The sequence below is a fragment of the Nyctibius grandis genome, chromosome 12, assembly GCF_013368605.1.
Source record: "Nyctibius grandis isolate bNycGra1 chromosome 12, bNycGra1.pri, whole genome shotgun sequence".
NCBI lineage: Eukaryota > Metazoa > Chordata > Aves > Nyctibiiformes > Nyctibiidae > Nyctibius > Nyctibius grandis.
The window spans coordinates 2990492-3016196 of record NC_090669.1 but is presented as its reverse complement, the minus strand read 5'-3'; the positions used below and the strand labels follow the sequence as shown (position 1 = coordinate 3016196).

The 25705-nt window shown below is 61.9% G+C and overlaps 3 protein-coding genes across 7 annotated transcripts in view; 2 read left to right on the top strand and 1 right to left on the bottom strand.

The window, feature by feature from the left end:
• Positions 1 to 407: 407 nt before the first annotated feature.
• LOC137669151 (probable D-lactate dehydrogenase, mitochondrial) lies at positions 408 to 4253 on the top strand. 2 transcript variants are annotated; one of them, XM_068411068.1, is made up of 11 exons: positions 408 to 491; positions 606 to 718; positions 924 to 1065; positions 1164 to 1305; positions 1824 to 1983; positions 2048 to 2247; positions 2326 to 2454; positions 3065 to 3192; positions 3272 to 3362; positions 3493 to 3542; positions 3617 to 4253. In XM_068411068.1, exons 1-11 carry the CDS (start codon positions 423 to 425, stop codon positions 3935 to 3937), a joined length of 1545 nt encoding a protein of 514 aa, XP_068267169.1. In that variant the 5' UTR covers positions 408 to 422; the 3' UTR covers positions 3938 to 4253. The 2 variants fall into 2 exon arrangements, with proteins under 2 accessions (XP_068267169.1, XP_068267170.1); XM_068411069.1 differs by having other exon boundaries at positions 3431 to 3542; positions 3617 to 3920.
• ZNRF1 (zinc and ring finger 1) lies at positions 4218 to 23102 on the bottom strand. The gene is given in 6 exon segments (XM_068411070.1): positions 4218 to 5505; positions 5636 to 5726; positions 5833 to 5938; positions 6620 to 6715; positions 22232 to 22583; positions 22585 to 23102. Coding segments are annotated over 5 exon segments (705 nt in total). The 5' UTR covers positions 22678 to 23102; the 3' UTR covers positions 4218 to 5505; positions 5636 to 5668.
• Positions 23103 to 23617: 515 nt separating this feature from the next.
• Positions 23618 to 25705, top strand: part of WDR59 (WD repeat domain 59) — a 59534-nt gene continuing 57446 nt past the window's right edge. For all 4 annotated transcript variants that reach the window (XM_068411074.1, XM_068411072.1, XM_068411076.1 and 1 more), the window contains exon 1: positions 23618 to 23695. In XM_068411074.1, the coding sequence (XP_068267175.1) occupies positions 23642 to 23695 (54 nt within the window). In that variant the 5' untranslated portion in view covers positions 23618 to 23641. The remainder of the gene's footprint in view (positions 23696 to 25705) is intronic.

Below are 25705 nucleotides of genomic sequence, written 5' to 3'. Positions count from 1 at the left end.
ACATGGCTGGGCATGGGACAGGTGGATGGGGGGGGCAAGGGGACACCTGGAGTGCTGGAGGCACGGGGACACGTGGCCTCCCATGGTGTCGGGGACACCTGGCCAGGTACGGGGACACGTGGCCAAGGGTGGGGACACCTGAGCAGGCTTGGGGACACCTGGCTGTACAGCAGGTGTGGGGACACCTGGCCAGGTGTGGGGGCATGTGCACTCCCTTGGGGACACCTGGCCTGGCACGGGGACCCCTGCCATGGGTGCTGGAGGCACAGGACCCCTGGCTGGGAGGAGACATTGTCCCAGCCCCGCAGTCCCGTCAGCCGGAGCCACCTTAACATGGTAGCGGTGGCAGAGGGAGGGGACATGGAAAGGGGCCAGCAAGGGGGAGGGCAGAGTCCTGGTCCTGTCCCTGGCCAGGCCCCACCATGGCCCTGTGGCGGGTGCTGGGGCTGGGACTGGGGGGGACCCTGGGGCGACGGAGCTGCTGCTCCAAGGTGGGGCCGGGCAGGGGCACTGGCGTCCCAGAGGGCACAGAGGAAAGGGGGCCCTGGCATGGGTGGGGTCCCTCTCGCCCCCACTCTAACAGGGCCCTCATCCCCCCTCCCCAGCACCCGCTGCCCCCCGACTTCGTGGAGGCCCTGAGGGCCGTGGTAGGGGGCCCCAACGTCTCCACGGCCATGGCGGTGCGCGAGCAGCACGGGCACGACGAGTCCATGCACACGTGGGTGCCCGGGCTGGGACCCCGGGGGGGAAGGGTCTGGGGTGGGGAAGGGCATGGGGAGGGGAGGCACCATGGGGAGGGTAAGAGTGCTGGGGAGGGGAAGGGCCATGAAGAAGGGAAGGGTCTGGGCAGGGAAAGGGTCATGGGGAGCGGAAGGTGTGGGAGGGGGAGGTCCGTGGGGCAGCGGTGCCGCCCTGTCCCCCAGCTGTGCCCCGCCGGACGCCGTGGTGTGGCCCCAGGCCGTGGGGCAGGTGCAGGAGCTGGCCGCGCTCTGCCACCGCCACCGCGTGCCCATGGTGCCCTTCGGCACCGGCACCGGCCTCGAGGGCGGCGTCAACGCTGTGAAGGTACAGGCACCCCCGGGACCCCCCATCCTGCCTTCAGCCCCTACCCGGGGGCTCTGGGTGCCCGCCTGTGCCCAGCCACACAGGTGCCCCCGTGCCAGGGCGGCGTCTGCTTCGACCTGAGCCGCATGGACGCCATCACGGAGCTGAGCCTCGAGGACTTCTCGGTCTCGGTGGAGCCCGGCGTCACCCGCAAGGCCCTCAACAGCCACCTGCGCGGCACTGGGCTCTGGTTCCCTGTCGGTACCGTGGGCACCGGGGCACCGGGGAACAGCCAGGAGGGGTGGCACTGGGGGTGTATGTGGGTCTTGGGGTGCCGGGAGCACTGAGGCTGCTGGCGGTGCGCTGTGCTGCCAGGGCTGTACCAGGGACCCCCATGGAGGTGGAGTGGTCCCAAGGGTGCTGGGGGTCCCCGCTGAGGTGCTGTGGTCCCTGGGGCACCCATAGGGGAGCGGGTGCTGTGATCCCAAAGGTGCTGGGGTCCACATGTTGTCCCAGAGGTGCTGGGTGAGCCCTGATCCCAGGGGTGCTGGGGGTCCCCATGGGGTGCACTGGTCCCAGGGGTGCCCATGGGGCAGTGGGTGCCATGGGCCCCGGGGTGGTGGGGTCCCCATGGGCCCAGGGGCACAGTGGGGCTGGCGCAGGGATGGGCAACGGCCGGGCCCAGCACAGGGTCCTGTGGGGATGCCCCATGGCCCCGTCCCCGCGCCAGCCACCCCTCCCCTCCCGTCCCGTCCCCTCCATGCCGTCCCTGCCCGCAGACCCCGGGGCGGACGCCTCGCTGTGCGGCATGGCGGCCACGGGCGCCTCGGGCACCAACGCCGTGCGCTACGGCACCATGCGGCCCAACGTGCTCAACCTGCGCGTGGTGCTGCCGGACGGGCGCCTGCTCCACACCGCCGGGCCCGGGCGCCAGCCCAGGTGGGTACGGGGGGCCGGGGGGACCGGGGGGGCCGCGGGGCACCCGCTCACCGTCCCCGCGCAGGAAGCGGGCGGCCGGCTACGACCTGACCTCGCTCTTCGTGGGCTCCGAGGGCACCCTGGGCTTCCTGACGCGGGCCACGCTGCGCCTGCACCCGCTGCCCGAGGCCGCCGCCGCCACCACCGCCACCTTCCCCAGCGTGCGGGCGGCCGTGGCCTGCACCGTGCACGTGCTGCAGGCCGCCGTGCCCGTGGCCCGCATCGGTGGGTGCCGGGGCCGGGCGGCGGGGCCGGGGCCGCAGGTGCCAGTGGCGGGGGCTCAGCGCCGCCTGCTCCCCCCAGAGCTCCTGGACGAGGCGATGGCGGGCGCCTGCGGCCGCTTCAGCGGGCTGGAGCTGCCAGCGGCGGCCACGCTGCTCCTGGAGCTGCACGGCTCCCGGCACGGGCTGGCCGAGCAGCGGCGGCAGGCGGGTAGGGACAGTGCCGGCACGGGGATGGGGGCGGTGTGCCTGGGGGCCACGGTGGGCACCCAGGGGTGAGGGATGGGTGCCCGCGGCCAGGGGGATCAGAGGTGTCATGGGGTGAAGGACGGGTGCCCAGGAACGGGATGTGGGGGAACCTCAGGGTCACCAGCGCGAGGGACGGGTGCCCAGAGCTGGGGACTGAGGCGCCAGGGTGTCACCAGGGCGAGGGACGGGCGCCTATGGACAGGAGACAGGGGACCAGGGGTGTCCTGGGGTGAGGGACGGGTGGCCAAGAATGGGGACGGAGGGGCCGGGAGGGTCACCAGGGCAAAGGATAGGTGCCCAGGGACAGGGGACAGGGGGACCAGGGGTGTCTGGGGCTGAGGGATGGTGCAGGGGGGAGACTGTGGTGTGGCTCTGGGGTGTGGGACAGGGGCCCAGAGCTGGGGACTGGGGGTCCCGGGGCGAGGGCTGGGTGCCCAGGGACAGGGACTGGGGGGGGTCTCAGGGCTGGGTGCCCAGGGCAGGGACTGGGGGTGCCGGGGGCGAGGGTTGGGTGCCCGTGGCTGCTGCGGGTCCCGGCCCGGCCCCGTCCCAGGGCTCGCGGCTGCCGGCAGAGGAGATTGTGCGGCTGAACGGCGGCTCCGGGCTGGCCTGGGCGGAGGAGCCGGAGGCGCGCGGGCGGCTCTGGGCCATGCGCCATAGTGCCTGGTACGCAGCCCTGGCCCTGCGGCCTGGCTGCCAGGTGAGGGACAGGCGTGGGGACGATGGCGGCGGCACCCCACGGAGCCACAGGTGCCACAGCTCTGCCCTGCCTGGCCCAGGGCTACTCCACGGATGTCTGCGTGCCCATCTCCCGCCTGCCTGACGTGGTGGTGGAGACCCAGCGGGACCTGCAGGACTCCGGCCTCACCGGTCAGCGCGGGCGCTTGGGGGCCATCGTCCTCCCCGCCGCGCCCGTCCTGACCTGTCACCCCCGCCAGGGCCCATGGTGGGACACGTGGGCGACGGCAACTTCCACTGCCTGCTCATCTTTGACCCCCAGGACCCAGCCGAGGCCCAGCACGTCCACGCCTTCACCCAGCGCCTGGGCAGGTGGGGATGGGGACGCCGCGGGGGGACGGGTGGGGACACGGCCCCGCGCCGACCCTGACCCCCCCATCCTGCAGGCGGGCGCTGGCGGCGGGGGGCACCTGCACCGGGGAGCACGGCGTGGGGCTGGGCAAGCGGGCACTGCTGCTGGAGGAGCTGGGCCAGGAGGGGCTGGACACCCTGCGCCGCATCAAGGCCGCGCTGGACCCCCACAACCTCATGAACCCCGGCAAGGTGCTCTGAGGGGGGCAGTGGCACCCCGGAGTCAGGGCAGGGGTGGCCACGCTGCCCTAACCCCCTCCCTGCTTCCCCAAACCCCCCCATCCCCACCCCTCTGGGTCAGGGACCCTCAGCCCCCCAATAAACCCCTTTGCACCCACATCCTCCTTGTGCCGTGACGTGTTTTGGGGGGGACAGGGCACCCCAGCCCCTCTCCTGGGGGTTCCTGTCCCAAGCAGTGCACCCACAGACAGGTCATGGGGACCGGGGGGGGACCCCCTTTAGCCGCTACCCCAGAGCCGCGGTGCCGGTGCTGCAGGGCTGGGAGCTCCGGGACGTGCCAAGCACCGCCGCGGCCATCCCCACGCCAAGGCGACCACAGGGAAGGGGCATCGGCGTGGGGGGCTCCGGCACCCCGCAGGCATCACCTGCTTCCCCAAGAAAGCCAGTGAAATAAAATAACAGTGAACATTTTATTGAACATTGTTTTAATACCATATCAAAACACCTTGACTAATGAAGGAAGCTCCCCCCAAGCTCTGAACTCATTTTCCCCCCCCTTATTTTTTTAATATATAAATACAGAAAGGTTTCCCGCAGGGGCACGGCCACCGGCACGGGAGGTCTCACCATCGAAAAGGCGCCCGCCACGCTGGGAGGGGACGGGGATGGGCTGGGGGGGGGTCACTGCCATGAAACGACTCCATCTTGGCACCTCCAGCAAAGCCCCCACCGTGGCCGAGGGCATCCGAAGAGCCATGGGGGACCTTCCCCCTGTAACCTCCTCGAAAGGGTTCGGCTCCAAGGCGAGGGACAGGAAGAGGAGGGGGCGGTTTTGGCAAGAGGAGCCCGGCGGGGGGGCGGCGGGGATGCTGCGGCTCTCCAGTCTCTGAGTGGTTATAGCTGAGTTAAAGAGTGACCAGTCTGTAAACATCACTGGGGCAGGGAAGCTCAAATCGAAGAACACGCCAGTCAACACGAAGCTTCAGTTGTGGTTTGGTTGGGTTATTTTTGTCTTTTTTTTTTCTTTTTTTCCTTTTTTTTTCTTTTTTCTTTTTTTTTTTTATCTTTTTTTTTTTTGTCTCGTTGTAAACACTTGAAAGACGGACCCCTGTGGCTCGGCAAAGGGGAGCAGTGGCCCCGCTCCTGGCGTGGGGCAGAGTCCCCGTCTCACGCTGCCGGAGCCAGGGTGGAGATCTCCAAAAGGGAGATGGGAGAGAGGAGAAAATTTCCCGTTTAGTCAGTGCAAAAAAACCGAGCAGAGCCCCCGGGCAAGTCCGGGTGGGAGGTGGGGGGGTTGCCGGTGAGAAATGCCATGTGCTCCGTTTGGCCGGCTGTTCCCCGGCAGCTTTCCCCTTTGTTGCGGGGAGAAAAGCCAAACATCATGGCAGGGTTTCCGAGGGTGTCCCCGGGGCTTCCCCGGCGAGCAGAGCTCTCCTGGTGACCAGTGGCTGCAGAGGGGAGAGCGGGTCGCTCCATTTTTCTCACACTGTCTTCTTCTCCTGGATGTTTCTTTTTCTTTTAAATCTTTTAAATTAAAAAAAAAAAAAACCACCAAAAAAAAAAACCCAAAACAACAAAACAAATAAAAATAATAAAATAATAAAAAAAAAATTCGCCGTTGTCCCAAGTGGATTCAAGTTTCTGGGTTTTGTTTTTGTTTTCTTGAGGAATTTAAAGTCAGCCCAAAACTCCAGGCGGGGCGGGGGGATGAGGAGAGGAGGTACAGCAGGTATAGCAAGGTGCCCTGCGAAGGCAGAGAGAGACGGTGCCAGTGAGGAGCGGGAGCCACGGCCACGCCGTCCCAGCCCAGCCCAGCCCAGGATTCAAGCCCAGCGCGGGATGAACGCCGCCGGCACAGCCGGGCGCGGGCTCACCTTAGAGAGAAGTCAGCAAGCGCGCCCGGCGGGTCAATCCGAAGGATGCTCCGGGCAAGATCTGTTCACTTCAAACCATGAGTCTATACAGCTGCAGAGAGGAGAGCGCGTCACCACCGTGCCGCCGAGCCTCGGGATGTCCCCGTCCATCCCCCTGCCACCCGCCTGGCCGCGTCCCCCGGCTCCCGGCGCGGTACCTTTTGTGATAAATGCAGAGGCAGGGCAGCCTGGCTATCGTGTCCCCCTGCAGCAGCTCCTCCAGGCAGATCACGCACTCGCCGGCGTCCTTGGTCAGCACGTCGTCTGGGAGGGGAGGAGAGCGCAGCGGTGAGACGCAGACCACCGCGGCGTCCCCCTTCTCGGGATGGAGGGGAGCCCGTGGCCACCGCCGCGGAGGCGACTGGGACGGGGCAGCCGAGAGGCAGCAGTGCCGGGTAATGCTGGCAGGAGGCTCGGGTGGAGGCACAGGGGGGAGATGGGGCTGGGGCAAACACACCACCTACCCCTGGCTTCCAAAAAAGCCCCACTGAGGAAGGGCGAGGTCAGGAGAGAGGATGGGAGATGCAGGAGTTCGCAGAGCCTGCGCTCAGCCCAGTAAGCCTCGGTGCCAGCGAGAAGGGGAGGAAGGCAACGACCTTCTGGAGGGGCAGCCGAGGAGGACCCATGTCCCCTGCCCTGGCCAGGCAGGAACACCGGGCCAGGATGGCTCCCTCCGGCACGGCACATCGTGGTGAGCCACATAGGGAGAGGGGCTGTGTTACAAAGGGTCCCAAGGGAAGAGCAGCGGGGTTGAGCCATGCCAGGGGAGCGGAGCAGAGCAGGGACCATGAGCTGCACCACTCCGCTGGAGCACAGCCCTCTTGGCAAGCCCAGCCGAGCCGCCCGCCTGCCCAGCCTGCGGCAAGCGTCCCTCCAGCCCGCCCGGAGCCGTCCCCAGCCGGCAGGACGCCGTGTCCCCCGCACAGCCTGGCCGCCGGCCCTTACCGTTGTAGGAGAGGCGAGGTTTGCTCAGACACATGATAAAGTGCATTTCCATCTCGTCAGAAGCCACGGATTTGGAGCAAATGGGGCACTTGAAACCTGGAGGGAGAGCAGAGAGATGAGCTCTGAGCGAGGGGAGGAGGAGAAGAGTCCATCCCGCATCCCGGGGAGTCCCCGAGGCCACGGCGGGGCACGGCAGCGGGCAGTCCCTCACCTGCCGCCTGCATGGTGGCACGCACCCCACGCAGCGCCCGCCGGGCACCCGCTCATCCTGTGCCGGCTGCCAGCAGCGCGGGCGTGGGGGACAGCCACCAGACAGGGGACAGCCGCCCGAGCCGGCGCGCCAGTCGTCCCCGCGCCCACCGCGCAGAGGGCACGCAGAGCGTGCCAAGGCAGCACACACGTGGCCATCAGCTGCTGCCAGGCCTTAAAGGGCGAGGAGCAGCCCGGGGCATGCAGCACCCCGCGGCTGGCAAGTGCAGGGGCACGTCCCTGTTCCATAGCTCAGTCCCACGTGGCTGAGCCAGAAAAGCTGCAAGGAAGATTTTCTGTAGGGCCGGGAGCCACAAGCCCAAATTGCTGCTTTCTCCAGCGTTTTGCAGGAGCAAGGTGGGTGCTCGCCACCCCACTGCCTGCAGACAGCCCCAGGAGCATGGGGACCCCACAGGCTGATGTCCCAGCTTGACCTTGGCCCTGCCTTGTCACCTGGACCTGCCTGGTGACCTGGACTCTTGGATGAAGCTGGCCGTGATGTCCAGACCTGCTCTGCATCCTTGCTTGGGCATGAGGACGGGGCCCAGCTGGTGCCAGGGTATCACAGCGGTGCCACCACCTGCTCAAGCCATGCAGACTGCCATGGCATCGGCCCCAGCGCCGCCGAGTGAGGCTGCCCCAAACCCGGGTTTCCAAGCCCCAAACTCCCGGGTTTCCAAGCCCCAAACTCCCGGGGATCAAATCCTCAACCAGACCCACAGGTCACCCGTCCAGGACTCCCCACCGCAGCCAGCTTGTGGCCATGCGGCTCGAGGCCAGCTCAAGCCGGTGCAGCTGAACACACGCGTGCCACCACCGCCACCGTGGTTTGCACCAGAATACCCAGCAATTCCCTGCCTGCAGAGAGCGAGAGGGTAATTTAAGGACCTGCCTTCTAAAAGCAGATCAGGTTTGACTGCAGCGCCGCTTAAGAGCTTTCTTCGTATATAGGCAAAGGCTGCTCAGGAAAGAAGAGAAAAGGAACGTACGCAAATTATCTGAGGATGATTCAGGTTCTTGTTTGCCACCACGTGGATGTGGCGAGGGCGTTTTTTGGCTTCTTGGAAGGGAGAAAGTGCGGGTGGCTTTAACGGGAGGCAGCTCCGACCTCTGCTGTGCAAACAGCCAGGACAACTGCTCGACACCTGAGCACCCTCTCACTAGCAGCAGTGACAAACACAGATCACTTCCCAGCTCCCCCCGGGAAAGCCTAGGACAGGGCTGCCGCCTCCTGCCCCTCGGAAGGTGGTTATTTCCCAGGAGGGCACAGCAAGGATGAGCGTCATGGATGGTGGGGGACTGGCTCCAAAGGAACCTGCTAAAACAAAGAGCCCTCGAGCCCAGGGAGCCCTCCGGCAGGGTGCCAGGCTGGCCCGCAGCGTCCCACCCCAGGGAGATATCGCTGCCCCAGCCGGGCAGAGCCATGGGGTCTCTGCTGCGAGTCCGGCCCCGTTTGCACCGAGCCCCGGCTGAAAGGGCAGTGCCGGCAGCCGGAGCCTCGCGGGCAGCAGCACCAATCTGCCTTCTCTCCAGCCTAATTTTACTCCTGACCGATTTATACCTCGTGGCAGCAGTGCCCATTAGCTGAAATAGTTGGGTTTTTTCTCCTCCCAAGTGTTTACCCGGCTGGTGTATTTATAGAGCGGGCTCAGATAGCCTCCCCGCCTGCCTTCGGCAAGACCCAACTAGCCTCCCCTTGCGAGACACCTTCCTCATCCCCCGGCTCCGCTGGCAGCCCGTCCGACCCTGTCCCCGGCTGAACCGATCCTGCTTCAACACGGACGGGCTGCCAGCACCACAGGGACCAGTCCCTGCCGGGGAAGCTCCGGGGACTGGTTTCCAGCTGTTTTGGCTGTGAACTCCGTGTCAGGGCAAGGCATCTGCAGAGGTTAGGTACCGTCCCCCGCGCACCGCACGGGAAGACCTTATTTTCTCCGGTTCCCCCTTTTTCTGTGCCAATGTGTTATTTTAAACAGCTGCCCCAGATCTGCCGGCTCCGGCAGCACCCAAAGGGATCCTACGAGCCGTGCAAGCGGGGCAAAGGGAGAGGGCCCTGGAGGAGGCTGCCGGGGCACGACCGCCAGCAAAGCAGCAGGAGCCGGGGAAGGAGCAGGCTCCGGTGAGCGGCTGTTGACATACCTCCAGGCCTCTTTGCTAGCTGCGGTGGCTTTAGCATGGTTATAAATAGCCCGTCACGCTCCTCGGTGCTCCCCGGGCAGCTGGCTGGGGAAGGGGACCCCCCATGGCAAGGACGCGGGGACACGGCGGAGGGGCCGGGGCTCAAACCCCAGCACGTGCGTGGCGTGCTCCAGGCATGGATGCTGGCTGGCGGATGGGTCTGGGGGCTGAGCCAAGCACGCACACACACACACACACACACACACTTTCCTGGCTCTGCATTTCACAAGATGGAGAAGGGTGGAAATAAAATCATGAAAAGACGATTGCAAAAATTCCTGGGTCTGAGCGGGAGCGAGGAGCCGGTGTGGAAAGGCGGGGGGCTGCCCTGCACCCCAGCTGTCAGCACAAATACTCGGCATTGCAGGAGCAACTGTTGGCATCCCCCTTCCCAGCAGGCCGGGAGCCGTGGGGAGCCCACTGACAATGGAAAAGGGGAGGCGGAGAAGGGGGTCGGGCTCCCTCACCCCTTCTCTGGGTGGCCTTTGGGGGAAGGTGGTGGACGGCAAACCCCCGAGGCCCGAGGACAGCCGGCCTCTGACAGCGGCAGGCCTCGAGCCCAGCGTCTCAGAGCATCCCTCCGCGGATCAGGCAGGCGCTGGGGCCCGGAGCCGGCCCTGCAGATGAAAGGGACGCTCCCCATGCGGCCGGCCCTCTCCGGGCCATGGTATTTTCCACGCTCCCCGAAATCCCCGTTAATTTATCCTGCCTAAGCTGCCAGCCTGAGCGACGCAGGAGATTACATTTTGACAGCTGCTCATGGAAAATTCAGCTCCCTCCCTCCCTCCTCCTCGAGCCCTTTCCACCTTCCTCCCACACGCCTAAAAAAAAAAAATGAGAGAGAGGAAGGGCCCAGCAATATATTCCTCCTCGGCTGGGCCTCCCACACGCGTGGGGAGGCTCAGGGGATGCTCCGGGGAAAGGCCACGGACCCTTCCTGCCTCCCAAGGCACCCAGCGCTGCTCCTGCCTGCGGCACATTAACCCTGAAGCTGGCACCATCCCCGCAAGCCGAGATGTGCAGGAAGGCACCAGCTCGTGCCAGAAGCAAGCGAGGAAGAGGAGGATGCTGCAGGAAGCGGGCTGGCCTGGAAAGGCAGGTTCAGATCCAGATCTGGACTTTTGTATCCTGCAGGAGACTCTGAGAAAGCCAAGGGCTCTCCAGGGCTGCGAGACACACGTTGCCAGGTCATCTCATCTCTCCGATGGCTTGGTCTAGAAACCGGGAGCAAGGAGCGCTGGTGCTCTCTGGGGGCTACTGCCCTCTGAGTATTTTTAGGAAGGTTACATGGTTAATTTTAGACAGCCAGGCAAAGCAAGAGCTGGGAACCTCTGAAAACCTCCACCAGGTCCTATGTGAGCTGAAAAAGCCCCATGGTTAACCCTCACGGTGCTGAAAGCACCACCACACAGGCTGCCGGGGCGTTGGTGGTGGAAGGAGGGTCAAGACACATTTCCAACCCATCTGTACACATCTCAGACACTGCTGCTGCTGAAGCTGGGATAGGAAACGCTTGTGTCTACAAGTGATGTCCACAGCAACCTGTACGGCTCGGGGAAGCCACCGAGCACTACAGCGGGGCCAACCACACCACGTCCTGCGAGTGGAAGCGGCTGCTCCCATCAGGGACGGGCGAGACAGCGTCCATGGGAGCTGCAACCCCATCCCTGACTGCAGGGAACGGCACGTGCCACATACCCATTCACTCACCAAACCCCCCGCTACCTCGGTGTGCCTCCAGATGGACCACTTACAGGCTACGGTGCTGCCAGGAGACACAGCATCGCCCCAGCGTAGGAGACCCTGGCTCTATCACTAGCAGATGGCCAAAACGCAGGGAGCAGCATCTTCACCCCCGTGCAGCACCTCCAGCGACGTGAGGAAGATGCCGGTGGGGGATGACGTGCCCTGAAGGCAGGGGGAAGAAGCAGCCCAGGCGCAAGTGAGCGGGTGCCATCCCAGCAACCACCCCATAGCGAGTAGCATTCACCAAAGGGATCCCCAGCTGCCCAGGACCCTGCTACTGCAGTGGGGTAAAGCAGGAGCCCTGCGTGCGGGAGCGGCTGCACAAACTCCCCCAAACACACCCGCCCCAGGAGGGGTCCCTCCTGGTGCCCAGCCACCCTGCGGGACACCCTGAGCACTGGGGAGCTCAGGGGTAAGCCCCAGGCTGCCTGATGTCCACAGGAGGGCTGGAAACCTCAGCTGCATGGCTCATCTCCATGTGTCCAGAGAGCATCCCGGGCCTCCGGCCAAGGGGGCTGGCTTACACCAGGTGAGGATGCAGCCGAGCGCAAGATAAACGCAGGGAATGTTTGGTCCAAGCAGGCAGCCCAAGCAGAGTCCTGGTGCCTCCTCCTTGCTGAGCAAACCATGAGCATCCCACCTCCTCCCACAGCTTCCCCGACATCACCAGCTGAACCAGCACCAGGTGGAAACTGGAAGAGATGGATCACCTTTAAAAAACCACAACGCTAGTGATTGAAGCAGAGGGCAAGACTGAAAGACCACGTATATGGGCCCAGTCGGTCAGTTTGAAGCAGAAACACGTGGGGTTGGGTAAGGAGAAAGGATGCCACGTCCTCCATTCCCTTACCCCTCGTGGGCTCCAGCGCAGCCCCAGGAGGGAAGGGATCATGGAGGAGTTGTCCTCCTTGCCAGCTGAGCAAAGGAAACCTGCAGAGCCAAGATATTCAGACCTGACATCTCCCGGACAATAAATTGCCTACGGGCTTAAAGCAGCCTCGGTGTTTGAAAACGACAGTTGCGGGACAGCGCATTGGAGATGGCATACGGGGTGCACAGAGCACATCTCCCGCACTTGGGCACCACAGGGACCCGGCAGCTAAGGATGTCCACTGGTGTCCTCTTCTGAGAGCATCACCGACCGTGGAAGTGACGCTCTACCAGCCTCTGAGCAACGCAGCCAGCGATACCGGGGCCAGGCGGCAGCTCACAGCCGCACCAAGGCCCCGTCCCACCAAGGACCATGCTCCTTCTGCCAGCGAAGGGCCTGCATTGAGTGTGTGGAGGCCGGGGCACCCAGCAGAATCAGGCCTGGGCCCACTTCCCCTTGCAGAAGGAAACAGCAACAGCTGCGCGGGCAGATGTGGGAGCTGGAGGCCGACACAGCCCCGCTGCCTGCTGCCCTGGCAGGACACGAGGCGCCGGGTGAACGCCGCGACGGTGCTCGGCTATTGTGCAGCACAAGGGCCGACACGAGCGGGGACACGTAGGCAGGAAGGAGTAAAGCACTTAAGGGGCCTCATTTACTGGCTCTGAAGAAGGGCCGTATGAGAGTCCTTCCTCCCGACTCAAGGCTGCAGGGAGGTGGGGAAAGCATAAAGGAGGGGTTGAGGGAGGAAACAAGACATCCCACCTTCCTGGGGGCGGAAGGGAGGCAAGGCTGGGGGACGCCAGGCACGAGCCAGGCAGCGGGGATGTGGCTGGGCTGGGATGTCCCTGGATGGCAGCGCTTGGAGAGAAACCCAACGGTGCAGGCTGCTGCCTCAAAGGGATGGTCTTGCTCCATCCCCATCCCACTGTTCCCTTGCTGTTCAGCTGGCTGAGCCTGGAGAAAATAAACTCTGGTAACGTGATGCAGCACCCCAAAAAGAAGCCATTCCTGTGCAATGTCTAAGCAAAGCTGTCCCTGGTTCGTGGTGGCTCCTGGCAAAGCCCCCACTCTGCAGGTGTTTGCTGTCAGGTCTCAGGTCAGCCACACACCAGCCAAGGGTGGCAGGGGCATGCCATGGACCACGAAGCTGGCCATTTGCTCCAGAGCACCCAAAGCCATCAAGCCTCAGCAGACAAACATGCCAAAGCCCTACAAGACACCTCCAGCACAGCCCATGGACACCAAGAAGCAGGAGGGCAAAGAGGTCTGGCTACATGGTCACAGGATGTCCAGAGGCACCCTCCTTGGACACACACCCTCAGGGAAGATGTGCAAACAGCCTCTGCACCCCACGCATCCCCCCTGCCTGTTGCTGTTTGAGTATTACCCCTTTCATGGTTGCGATTGCAATTTTTGAACAAAAGTACCCACGCTACAGGTAGCGAGCATCTCCCTCCTATAGCCCAGGCCGTGCTGCAGGATCAGTTCCCACAGACCTGGATGAGAAAGGCAACCTCCTGGGGTCACCCTGCCTTCCAACTACTCAGAGTTTACTGCAGAAACACTCCCCCAGATGCTGGGAACAGGCTTCATAAGGAATAACGTGTAGCCCAAAGCTAATTTTAGCATCCCGGGGAACTGCAAAGTTAAGCAGAGGGGTCCTGGGTGCCAGCCCAGTGAAGGCATTAACACCTTAGGCTCCTGCCGTTGGGCTGCAGGGCTTGAATTTAGCGAGTTACAAGCTCATTCAGGGCTCCTGCTAGTCACAAAATACGCCTGGGGCCATCTCATTGCGCAGAAGAGCTGCAGGGATGCCCCGGAGCTGTGTCCCCACCCCTCAAAGGATGCTCGGGGTTTGCCCAGAGAGGAGAGGGATCCTGCAGGCACACTTGGGAATTTCCAAAGGGTTTGCCTGCCTGCCTGCTTTTCTCCTCCTGAATATCGTGCGAAGGAGGAAGCCCAACCACAAGGGCAGCAATCATTCACAAGGTGCATGGGGGCAACGGGGGGGTCCCAGGTGCCCAAATGAAGGAGTGCAGGGGATCCTCTGGCAGCACAGTGGGACGCAGCGACTCGGAACGGGAGCAGAAAGGGAGAGAGTCGGACGTTTGGGCTCGGCAGGGGCTGGAAGGGAGCAGCGAGGCAACGTCACGCGGGGACCGGGGGTGAGTCACTTCTGACTAAGCCATCCGTTGGGGAGGCACCCACGGAGTCCCCACCGCCGGGCTCCGGCCGCCGCAGAGCTCCCAGAGGAAATCCCACTTTTGGAAAGGCTTAAGCGCAAAAATCTGACCTGAGCCACTCCCAAAGGCAACCAGACCTGGCCCCGTGGGGTGAAGCGGCAGCTCCCCGACTACCTCCCTCCTGATGCTGGGTTTCTCCGAAGCGGAGGACTCCTGCCTTGGTGCTGCTGAGGCTCCATCACGCCTCAGATGATGCGGGAGGGAGGATGAAGGGACACTCCAGACACACACGGTGACACGCTCTGGCTTTGCGACGCTGGCAGAGAGAGCAGAGCCCAGCACTGATCTCACCCATGTACCCACTCCTGCTGGGAAGCAATCCCACCCGGCTCCCCGGGCATCCCACAGCAGCACCGCACCAACGGAGCAGAGTCTCCCATGGCACTTCATGCTCGGGCCACGGACACCCCGTGCAGGCAGCAGCAGTTCCCAGGGATACGAGCCCCCCAGCCCCTGGGGTGCATGGGAAGGACAGAGCACTGCTTTTCAGGGTAGAGAAAGGGCAATTTTTATGTAGTGGGCAGCAAACAGAGCACAAAAGGCACAAGGAGCTATACCCTGGCTGTGAAATGCTTATGGCCATTTAGCACTGGGTGTTTCTGCAGGAAGAAAGACACCATTGGAAAAAAGTCCTAGGGAGAAGCACACTGCAGAGTGAGCCCTAACCTCCCCTGCCCCAGAGGCTGGGGATTTGGGAGATACCCCTGTGCCAGGGATGGGGCCACACCACACAACTCGCTCCGGAGCAGCCCTGCCCCGGCTGCCTTTGCAGCATGGAGGTGGCTGGCAGACAGAGCCGGCTTTCTGCAGCTCCAGGAGCCGAACCTCTGAAACACAAAGCGCGACGTCTCGGAGGGACGAACCCCTTGGCGAGCAGCAGGGTCTGCCCACGCCGGATCCCGCTGGCAGAGGCAGGAGGGGCTGCACACCATGGCGCAGGCAGGAACAACCCTGCCCGGCTGTCCCACCTTCTCTGCTCCTGCCTCCTCGTTGCTTCAACACGTGCCAAAACACCAAGGCAACACCCAGGGGAGCACAGCGTACCCCCACTTCCAGAGCTGGGCAGGGCCTTGGGAAGCAGAGCCCCCCGTGAAACACTCACCCCCAGGACCGGCTGCAGGGTGCTGTCTGCTTCACACCTGTCTATGGGGAGCAAAACGAAATCAAAGGTGTCCCCAACCACCCTCGAAGGGTAAGATCCAGGCAAACAGCAGACTTCAGGGCTAGAAAATCAACATTGCAATAAATAAGCACGTGGACAATAGCTTCAAAGCAGTGAGATCCAGGTGGGGATAACCCGAAATGCCGAGGCAGCTCAGGCAGGGTGCTCAGCCTCACCCCATCCTGCCTTAACAGGGGCTGGCCCCAAAACCGACCTCAACCCATATTGACTCGACCTCCCTGCAGACGGTAATTTAAGCCATCTGGCTAGAGCCAAACTCCCCCCCTCATTCTCCCCGGCTACAGATGTACAGGCCGTGGATGGATGGATTGAAAGGTGGATCCAATTCCCCTGCAGCACTGCCGACGCAACGCCGCTCCATCGCCTTGTAGGGAGAGCTCCCAAAATGAATTAATTACAATTAGGAACTGCGGGTTTTCCCTCGCTGGCGACAAAGACTTCTCCAAAAAACAACCCCCAAAACTCCCACCGCGCCAAGCTGCAACGCAATCGTCTGGGGTGCGCACAGGGGGGCCCCCGACACCACCCTCGGGCCGCTGAGCTGTGATCAGAGGAACGCGCAGCCACGGCAAAAGCCAAGGGGAGAACGAAGCCAGCCGCCTTCCGAGGCAGCGACAGGCAAACAGACACGGAGGATGTGGAAACTCCTTAATACCAGGAGCCCCAGCTCGTGAGGAAACAAAATGCTGGGCAGGGATGTGGGACAGGAGGAGCATCGGTCGGTTCTCCTGCCTGACTGCTGCTTTCCCTCGCTTGCATTGCAGGCAGCTGGCCTCTAAAAATACCCGCTGTTGTCACGCCGTCCTGCCTGCTAGGGCCAGGAAACAGCTCTGAGCAGCTTTCAGTTCAATTCTTCATCCGTGCCGTCGTGCCTCCCTCGCCAGGGCCCAATCCAGCCCCATTTCTGTGCCTGGCAGGTGACGGTCTCTCAGGAACCGTGGCCATTACCTGACACAGCCTCGAGGAGCCGAGGGTGCTCGCTGGGAACACACAGCCCTGGGAAAGCTCTGCCAGCGTCGCTAAAATGAGCAAAAGGGTAAGTATTTCCACTGCATCTCTCTGCTCCCCTACAAAGCACCACAAGACCATTGCACAAGGCGCACGGTCTCGTTTCTGCACCACTGACAGAAGGCCCACGGCTGCACGAGCACGCACGGGCACAGAGAGGCAGGGATTTCCCCGAGGTAATTCAGCCCGCGCCCTCCCGCGTGGCACGACACCGACCCGCTGCAGACACCGGCCAGCGCAGCTGGGCTCTGCGGGGAAGGAGGGGTGAGAAGAGTCAGCTCCACCTCGGGAGTTTTCCAGCAGGCTGGAAAGCTAAACGACACCAAGAGAAAAGCAGCCCCTGTCCCCCGCCGCAGGCACTGCCTGCGCCTGCCCGCAGCCTGGCAGGGCAGGAAACCCGCCAGCAGCCGGGCTCTGCCCACGGGAAATGCTGCGCAGCGGCATTAGAAGAGGCCCCAGGCCAGCAAAGCTTCCTGCAGCTGCACCTCCGGACGGCCTCGCACCAGAAAGCACCGAGCAAAAGCGTTCGGCCAAGCAGGACCCACAAGGGACAGCAGGAGCATCCCCCAGGGTGACCCAAGCCCCCAACAAGTTCACCCACATTTGAAACCTGCCTGGTGGGACCGGTGCAGGCAAGAGATCTAAGGCCCAACTTGAACCACTCCTGCTCCCTCTGAAATAGAAAATGGGCCTGTCTCTACAGAGAGAGGCTTGTTGTACCCCGACATGCAGCCAAGCCAGAGCAGGCAGGTAAAACACGCTGCATCAGGGCCCGCTGCTTTACAGCATCACTCAGCTGCTCGTGCAAATCAGTTGCGAGCCCTTATGATTTCAGTTTTCAAGGGAACAAGGAGAAAGCCAGGTTGCATTTACTCAAACCCAAGTATTTGACACATCCGGGGTTTCAGAGTACCAGCAGCAGAGGCAACGAGACATGCCTTGTGGTTGCCCACTGGCCAGCCAGGGTGCCACGGGACTGGTCCCTGCAGAGGGAATTAATTCAAAGAGCTCTTTGCTGCCTGGTTTGTCACACAGGAGATTACATCGGAGGGAAAAAAAGCTTTTCTTTCTTTCCCCCCCCCCAAAGTGGGTTTTTCTCCCTCCCCGCGTTTCTCTCGAAATTAATTTTCGGCATTTAGCAGCATTTTCCCATGACTCTCCACGGCTCCCTTGGCCGGGCGCCAGCCCTGGTACAGCTCCTCCACCAAAGGTGTCTGCATCCAATTGAACCTCTGGCCAGCGAACGACACAGAGAGAGGAGAGGAGCCCTAACAGCACATTAATAAATAAAAGAAGCCTTTACGGTTATTCCAGTCACCCGAACAAACATCTCAGCAAAACAAACCAGCATGGGATAAACTTACGTCACGGGCCGGGAAGACAGTCCTGGCTGGGAAGTGGGTCAGCCCAGGGAGCACGAGAGCATCACGCTCAGCATCTCTGGAGCTGTACGTGTGCGGAGGGGGGAAGAGGGCACCCAGCTCCCCTGTGCTGATTTATGCACAGGTTTCGAGCGGAACAAGCCCAGCCAAGCCCGTTAGCACACACGGCAATTAGTGCCTCACTCCTGGGCAAGGCAGCCGAGAGATTTCGGAGGGCACCGGAGTGGCAAGGCTCCTGCTGCGGAGACTGAAGGTAACTGCTGCCACCAGCTTCTCACACACAACGCCAACACGTTTAAACGTCATCTCCAGGCCACGGGTCTGGTGTGCATTAAAGCCGCCTTCGAGTCTCCCATCTTCTGGTATTTGGTGCTTCATTCTTCCAAGGTAGCTGCTGCCTCTTGCCCCGGTCCCGGGCATATGCTGTCCTGCAGCCAGCTCGGAGAAGGCAGAAGCAGAAGAGCAACCCCTCCAGACCCAGACAGCCCAACAGTTGAGTATCTCCAGCCTGGGGAGTCATCAGGACCATTCCTGCACCGCTTCCCAGACGATCCACAGGCCTGACAACGCTGCGGGTGCCCAACCTGGCTGCCAAGCACTCACCAGCACCAAACCCACAAGAAGATGGTTTGAGGACAGCCTCCTTTGGAAATTTTCACTGGCAAAAGTAGATTTGCAATAGCAAGTTCCTGCAGACCTTGGGGTGCCCGTCCCCTGGCCTAGCCCCTGTAGAGCGGGGAGGGAAGCACGTATGAAGTCTGCATGTTGAAAAGTTGGTGGCAGGAAAGTCAGGGCTGAAAGCAGACTAGAATTAAAAGCCTTCTGGCTTTGGTGTAGAGATTGCAATGGCATGACAAGCTCAGGAGTGAGGATCGCCAATCACCGGCAAGAAAAGGCTCAGGACTGGAAGCTGTCGGAGCACAGCGAGGGTACACCCCTGCCATGCCTCCTCCCAGCTGGGCAGGGACTGGGGCTGCCCGACGCAGGTGTTCACACACACCTCCAGCTCATCCCCCAACAAGCAATCCCTATGTCACAGCCCTTACTCCAGAGCTGGATCAAACAGCTATTTCACTCTCTAACCCTGCCTGGACGAGGACCCAGCCCAACACGTGGCTGCCGTCTCTGCGCCAGGCACCCATCTCCCCCAGGCTGGGCCCTCCTGCTCTGGGCCAGCCACTGCTGAGAGCGCAGCAGCTCGCTTGGCAAAGGAGACCTCCCGCCCTCGCTGCTGCCAGCATCCAGGACAAACAGCTTGTTTTGCCGGCGCGTGGAAAGCCTGCGACATTCCTGACGGCACCCCGCAGAAGGATGAGCCAGGCGTTTCCTTTGGCTAGCCAGCAGTCAGGGAGATACGGATTTATTGGAGCTTCAAACACTCAAGGGCTTTGGGCGATGAGGGGGATTTTCAGATAAACTTTAAGCTACTTACAGCCTCTGCAAACTCCCCGAGATCCTGATGAAGATGAATAACACGAGCAATACTAAGAGGACCCCACAAAGCTGGAGACACACAGCATTAAACCACACGCCTCCTCTTTCTCCCTTCTTCCCGCTAGCCTTGGCTTTGCCAAGAAGACCTAATGGTCACGAAGCTACGGGGACAGGGTCAAGGGCCACGAGCAAATTCCAAAGTTGCAAAAGATGTTTTGTCATCTTCCACCCGCATCGGCCAGGAAGCAGATCTCAGAAACCCTGGGCAGACAGGGAAACCCCGGAGCAGTTACGCTGCTCACGTGGATGGCAGACGCGTCTGGGAAAACCCCCATCGGGAAACAGGATCCACTTACCCAGGGAGGTGCCGTCCCCTCGGAGAGAGGGACAAGCCCCACCACAAAGGTCAGAGCCCCCTCACCCACCCCTTTGAAAGCTTTGCTATTCGTAAGAGCAGCAGCTCTCCTCCCTGGCCCTGGAAGGGCTAGAGGCCATCGGTCCGTAACTGCTCCTCCTGTCCCTGCGCCCTGGCAGCCCGGAGCAACTCATCAGCGTGCTCTCCTTGCCAGCCGTCAGGACCCACAGGCTGATGCTGCAGCATATGCTGGCCTTGGGGACCACTTCTCAACCTCCCTCCACACAGGCCTCCCAAAGCAGCCCTCCTCTCTCCCTCCCCGGGCACACCTGGATCTTCTGCACGCCTTCGATGGCAGAGAGGGGAAGGAGTGACACCAGCCAGGGAAAAGAGCTCAGCCCGCCCCAGCTCGCTCCTCGGGGTCCCTGCTGACGGGCCAGATGAGCCACAAAGCAGACAGAGAGGCGCACAAAATCAGCACCGCAGATAAAGGCGGCGGCGAGGCGCCAAGGCTATCTGTGCGCTCCCATTATTGTGGACACGCTGCTGCAACGACAGCACCTTATCACCGGCGTTAAGCCAGGGCTCCTCGCTGTCCCACTGAGGTCCCCACAGGTTGCACTTTGAGGCTCCTGGCTCTTCCCTCAAACCCAAGTACTGCTGGCAGAGCAAGCCCACGAACACAACCTTCCCTGCTTGCTGGATCAGCACCATCCAGGTCTCCAGCCTGCGCAGAGGCAGGAGGAAAGGGCAGGCAGGGCAAGGATCCACTCTCCGGACCTGCTACCCACAGAGTTTGGGGGGCTCCTCTCCCCATGGCAGTACAGCAACTCGGGCAGATCCCCATGACCCCAGGCAGGCATCCTCCTGAGTGGGTTCAGTGCATCGGCGGGTCCCCTCGTCCCCACCCTCGAGTCATCCTTCAAAAGGAGCAGGGACAGCCAGGCGCAGCAATGTCAAAGCTCCTCTCCATTTACCGGAGCACTGCTGCTTCAGCACTTCCCAGTGGCTAATGGAGTGGCTCAGCGCCGCGAGAGGAGCGGGTCGATGGGGAGGCAGGGGGGAAGAAGGATCGCCAGCTGCAATGGGAGATCAGCAGGAATTTTAGCAGTCTTGAGGTGGCTTACTTCTCTTTCCCCTGGTCTCCAAATCCTCCGTTAACTCTTACATGATGAGGAAGAACACAAAAGTTTAATGAGCTCTGACAAGTTTTCAGAATGGTTTTTAAGCATCCTCCGCTCCTTTTGCTATTAATTAGCAACGAGGAAGAACCACCGCTGGGAGAGGCTTCAGCACGGACTGAACGGCTCTCGCTGCTGCCCGCGCACGCTTCAGCGCAGCTCAACCGCTCTCGGAGGGCCCCAAAAGAGGCACCAGAGAAACCCAGTTCTTGCAGCACTTCCCACAGCTCATGCTGCAATCTTCCAAGGGCACCGCGTTTAACTTACCATCGCACTAACTCACGCGAGCGGCCAGAAAAAGCTTACTCCATTTTGCAGCCGGTTTATTTTTATGAACAGGTTTTTGCTCTCAGCATTGCAGTTTAAAAACTACCATTTAACGTAACTGATACTCTCTGACCGACCACCTCTACGTATGGATTAGCTACGGGCTGTTTCTGTAACAAAAACCAGAGCAGCGGCACAGTCTGCGCAAGGTCACGGAGCAAGAAAGTTTGCAGAAGCGCTCGGTCTCCACTCGGGCGCCACACGCCAGCCAGCCCTCTCCATCTGCCACAGAGGACTGAGAGCGCCGGGCTTATCCAGATCAATAGGAACCGGGCCCCGGGGCGTTCTGCCACCGAGGATGCAATGCAAGACACGCAGTTTCGATCTAACTGAGAGGAGCAGCCCTCGGAGACTGGGTAAAGGGGAAAAATCCCAAGATGGAAGCAGGAAAATGGGCCCCATGAGTCTCGTTTTGCACTTTGTTCTCGTCCACTGGTTCGGTTTCAAGCCTTCCTGAAAATGAGGCATTGTCCCAAGGCGTATTACGAAATTCCCAGACCACGTCATGCAAGGAGAACACTTACAGCCTTTGCAAGGGGGCCGGGTGGGAGAGAAATCCCAGACTATTCCAGGAAACGCAAGGAGACATCCCTGAAATGACTTCCCCTCTAGCCAGGAGGGGAAGGGAGGACCTCCCACCTCGCTCCCTGGACCCAGCCAAAACTAGGTCAGTGACACAGCCCTGCTCACAGCCAGAGCTTCTCTCCAGACACCAGGACACAGGGAAGGGTCCAGCCAGGAGGATGAGGATGGGGGCAACCTTGCCCCCCCGCTCCCTTAGCCTGACAGGTTTCCTGCAAGAGAGCCCAGCCGGCTCCCCAGCCCTGTTTAAAGAGGCAGGCAGTTCCTCCTCTGCTTCCTCCCAGGCACCGCAACAGTGCCAGCTGGCTTGAATGAAAAAAACCCGCTTCAGCCTCTCCCTGGCCCTTTATCAGACAAAACAAAGGAGAAAAATTCCCACACCTCGCTTTCAAAGGCTTCCTCTGCCCCTCTCCCAGTTTCTAAGGCATGGGAACCGCTACACCTGACGGGCACCCCACAAACACCTTCAGAAGAGGCATGAGGATCTCAGCCTAGTCTTCAAAACCAAGGGCTCGAGCTACAGCACCCTCAGACCCCTTTCCCCCGTGTCAAGGGGGGAGCACCACATCTACCGCTTCACATCCCAGAGCCAAAACACCTCCCTTCTAGAAAGCCTCCTCCCTCCACAGCCCCTTCCCTCCCTTGACCTTGACACAGATGCCAGCCCCGGTGCTCACCCACCCACCCGTCCATGTCAGGGAGGGGATGGGGGTCCTTCCTTCAGGCTTGGCACAACGGGGCTTGACCAGCCACCCAAGCGGGGGGCACCCCCCCCTTCCCAGCTGACCCGTGCCCACCGCCACCCCCGGGCCCGGGTACCCACCGAGGGATGGGAAGGCGGGGGGGAAGGCTCGGGGGAGCCCGGGCACTCACCGCTGTGCGAGCTGAACCAGCGCGGTGCGATGTGGAGGGGCAGCGCGTCGGCCAGCGAGGCCCTGGCGCCCAGGTAGAGCATCCCGTCTCTATGGTGACCGCCTCCCGTCTCCTGGTAACCGTTGCCATGGGCGTACGTGGAGTCGGAGCCTGGACCGCCGCCGCCGCCGCCCGGGGCCCGTTCGGCCTCCCCCGCCGCCCTCGCCGCCGCCGCGTACAGCCCGAAGGGGACGGCTCCGGCCGCCGCGGGGTCCATGCCCATACCGGCCACCGAGCTGACGGAGCGGCTGCGCAGCCCCATGGCGCCGCCGCCGCCGCCCGCCCGGTAATGGCCGAAGGGGGGTGGCCCCCCCCCCTCCTCCCGGCGGCGGCACGGCGCTGTCATCCGTCGACACCCCCGGGAAAGGGCCCCGCGAACGGGTCGCCGTGCTCTGCTTGCCCCCCATATGGGTACCGCCGGGCCGGAGGGAGCCGAGCGACAGCCCCCCGCGGGGAACGGGGCCGCGCCGCCCCCGGGAGGCGAGAGGGGGCGGAAGGAAGCGGGGGGGGGGGCGCGGGGAGCTACGGGTGAAAACCCATCCCCGCCCCAGGCATCCTCCCCCCGCCGGGCCCGCAGGGGCGAGGGCGCCCCGAGTCCGCCGCCGCCGCCGTCACCCCCGGCGGGGCCCGCCGAGGGCTCCGGGGCCGCGGGGAGGGGGGGGGGGGGAAACGGGATAGGGAGGAGGGGGAAGGGGGGGTGGGCGCCGGCCGGGTCGCTCCGCCCGCCTCGCTCCTGCCCGGGGCTCGGCCGGCAGCCGGGCGACGATCAGCTACGGCCCATGGGGCGCCGGAGGGGGGCGGCGGGGGCGGCGCGCCCCGCTCCGCTGCGCTGCGCCGGGTACGGCCTCGCTGCCGGCCGCCGCCAGCCGCCTGGGTGCTCGGCGCCGCGCCGGAGACAATAGAGGCCGGCAGCACGCATGCTCCCGCCCCCGGCCCCCCCCGGCCGCCGTCCTTAACCCCTGCGCTGCTGCCGGCCGCCGCGCCCCGGGCCTGCGCTCGCCGCCGCGGCCTGCGGGTCACCGAGGCGCCGCTCCCCGGGCGGGCGGGCGCTGCCCCGCGGAGCACAGGCCTCGACACCCCCCCTCTACACACACCGCGCTCCGCAAGGGCCTGCAGCGGGGCTGTGACCGCCCGCGGGCCGCCGCAGCGAGCCCTTCCGGGCAGGCCGGGCCCACGGGGACCGTGAGCCCCCGCGGGCTCCCCGGGCCCCGCCGCCCCCGGTGCACCGGGGGCGTACGGGGGGGGGGAACGGACTACATTTCCCAGCCGCCCCCGCGCGGTGCCCCCCCCCTCCCCCCGCTGTGCGCAGGCGCGCTGCCGCCGGTCCGCCCCCCGCCCCGCCGGCGTCGGGGGTTGCTGGGGCGGCCCAAGATGGCGGCGCGCTGGAGCAGCGAGAATGTGGTGGTGGAGTTCCGCGACGCCCAGGTCGGGGGGAGCGCTGGCGCTGCCGGGGGGCTGCCGCGCTCACCGGCCCGCGGGGGGCCGCCCCGGGCGGGCCCGGCCGTTCCCGTGAGGCGAGGGAGGGGGGCCCGGTCCAGCCCGGGCGGGCTCGGCGGCCCCGCGGGGCCTTTCGCCGGCTGTGGATGGGGCTGAGCCGGTCTCGGAGCTGTTTGCGCGGAGATAACGCCTTAATTCGCGGGGCACTTTATTTCTAATCTTAATTGGATCTTGGATATTTTTTTAACTGTATTGGCAGGCCTAACGGAGGATATTACCGCTTCCCACACATCTTTCCTCATTTTTCCTCTGAGACCACGATAGCTCCTTTCTCAGCTGCGGTGGAAATTGTTGAGTATTGCTCAATTAGCAGGACAAGCGGCTTAGATTTTTTTATTAATAGCGAAAAGGTCAGCTTTCTTTTTTGAAGCTGCTGGTTAGAGGAGAAAGTCCCCTTAGAGTTGCTTACGTGCTTTCTTAGAAGCTACTCTGAGAAACGTGTTTTTTTAAGACGTTAGCAGTTGCTTAGCAAAGCTGGGTATGGTGGGTGAACTACAAACTACTTCAGCAGGAAACCCAGAAAGATTGAAAAGTAGTTCTGGAAACTCTCGAATCTTCTAGTTTGTCCTGTTGTGCTGGAGCGATGTCAGCTCAGTGTTCACCATTGCAAACAGGGGCGTTGAATCCTGTGTGCTACATCCAGCCCACCCTCTCTGAGCTCACAAAGCCTTTTGCTTTTATACCTCAGAAGCTTTATATAGGTTGTGTTTTCCTCCTGGAAGAAACGCTAAAGCAGTCTTGTCTGCTATTGAAGGTGTGCTCTCAGGAAACTGGTAATGAAATATGAACGTACATCTTCCTAGATCACAGATTCAAATTGCATCTGGCTCAGGAGATACGTGGCCTCGTGATTTGATTGCTTATTCATGATGACTGGTGTGTGGGAGCAGAGAGGGGAGAGAACAGGTGTTCCCATCCTCTTCTGCAGCAGTTAGTTTCAATCTCACTGTTGTGCAGGCGTGTACCTTAATAGAGAGGCTAACCACTGGTATTTTGGTTGCTTCAGTTTACTCTGGTGTGATCTTTCTAGAGCTGTTCTGACCTGCCTGCTCTCTTGTATGAAACCAGAGAACTTTGGTGGCCGGGGCTGCTAGACTACTGCTTCAAGCTAAACTCATTTATATATTTGTGCTTGAGCTTTTTTTAGGAGTCTGCACGAACGTTTTTGCAGATGGGAAACCTGAGCTTGAGAAATGGAAACACCTTGGCCTGTAGGCCACGCTATCTCCAAATCCCTACCCCAAAACCAACTTAAATTGTAACAAGAGCCAAAAGAGTGGGCAGCTGTTGCATTTCTAGCCTGTCCGTGTCTGCAAGCACTGCAGTTGTCTTTGTTCGCCACGCCAGAGTGTGTCGTGTGAAAACTACGGCACCAACCTGTAACACTTTGGAAAATCTGTGGCTAGTTTGGGGCCAGTATTGCCTACAAGCGTCATCTTTCTGTACAAGCTGACAGAGGCGACAGGCTCTTTACTCTTCTGGTTTAAACGTGACCTGCAGGTCCTTGTCAGGCTGTCCACCCGATCACAAGGAGAGTAAAGCTCACCATGTCCAGGGGTGAAATAGTACCATTTGTAGCAACTTATTGTGTAGATGGGAAGTTAGCTATGCAGGGAACTGGTCTTTCTTGCTAAGAGTTTGCAGCTCTTGAAAACCAGTGTAGCCTTGACAAATTGGGTTGGTCTGTTGCCTTTCAGGTGGAGAGGATGTAGCTAGATTCAAAACTTATGTAAGTTCAGAGATGAAAAGGTGTTTTCCTTGGCTTGCCTAGCAGAAATCAAGCGAAATGCCAAAGCAGACGTTTGAAGTCTGAGAAGATGCTGCCTGGGCTGTGGGCTCAGGGCTGGTTTTCAAATGTGTAGTACTCCTACTGTGCTTATTCACATAATTGTTACTCATAAACAGCAATTCTAGCTATCCTGATTGTTGTTTTGGGAT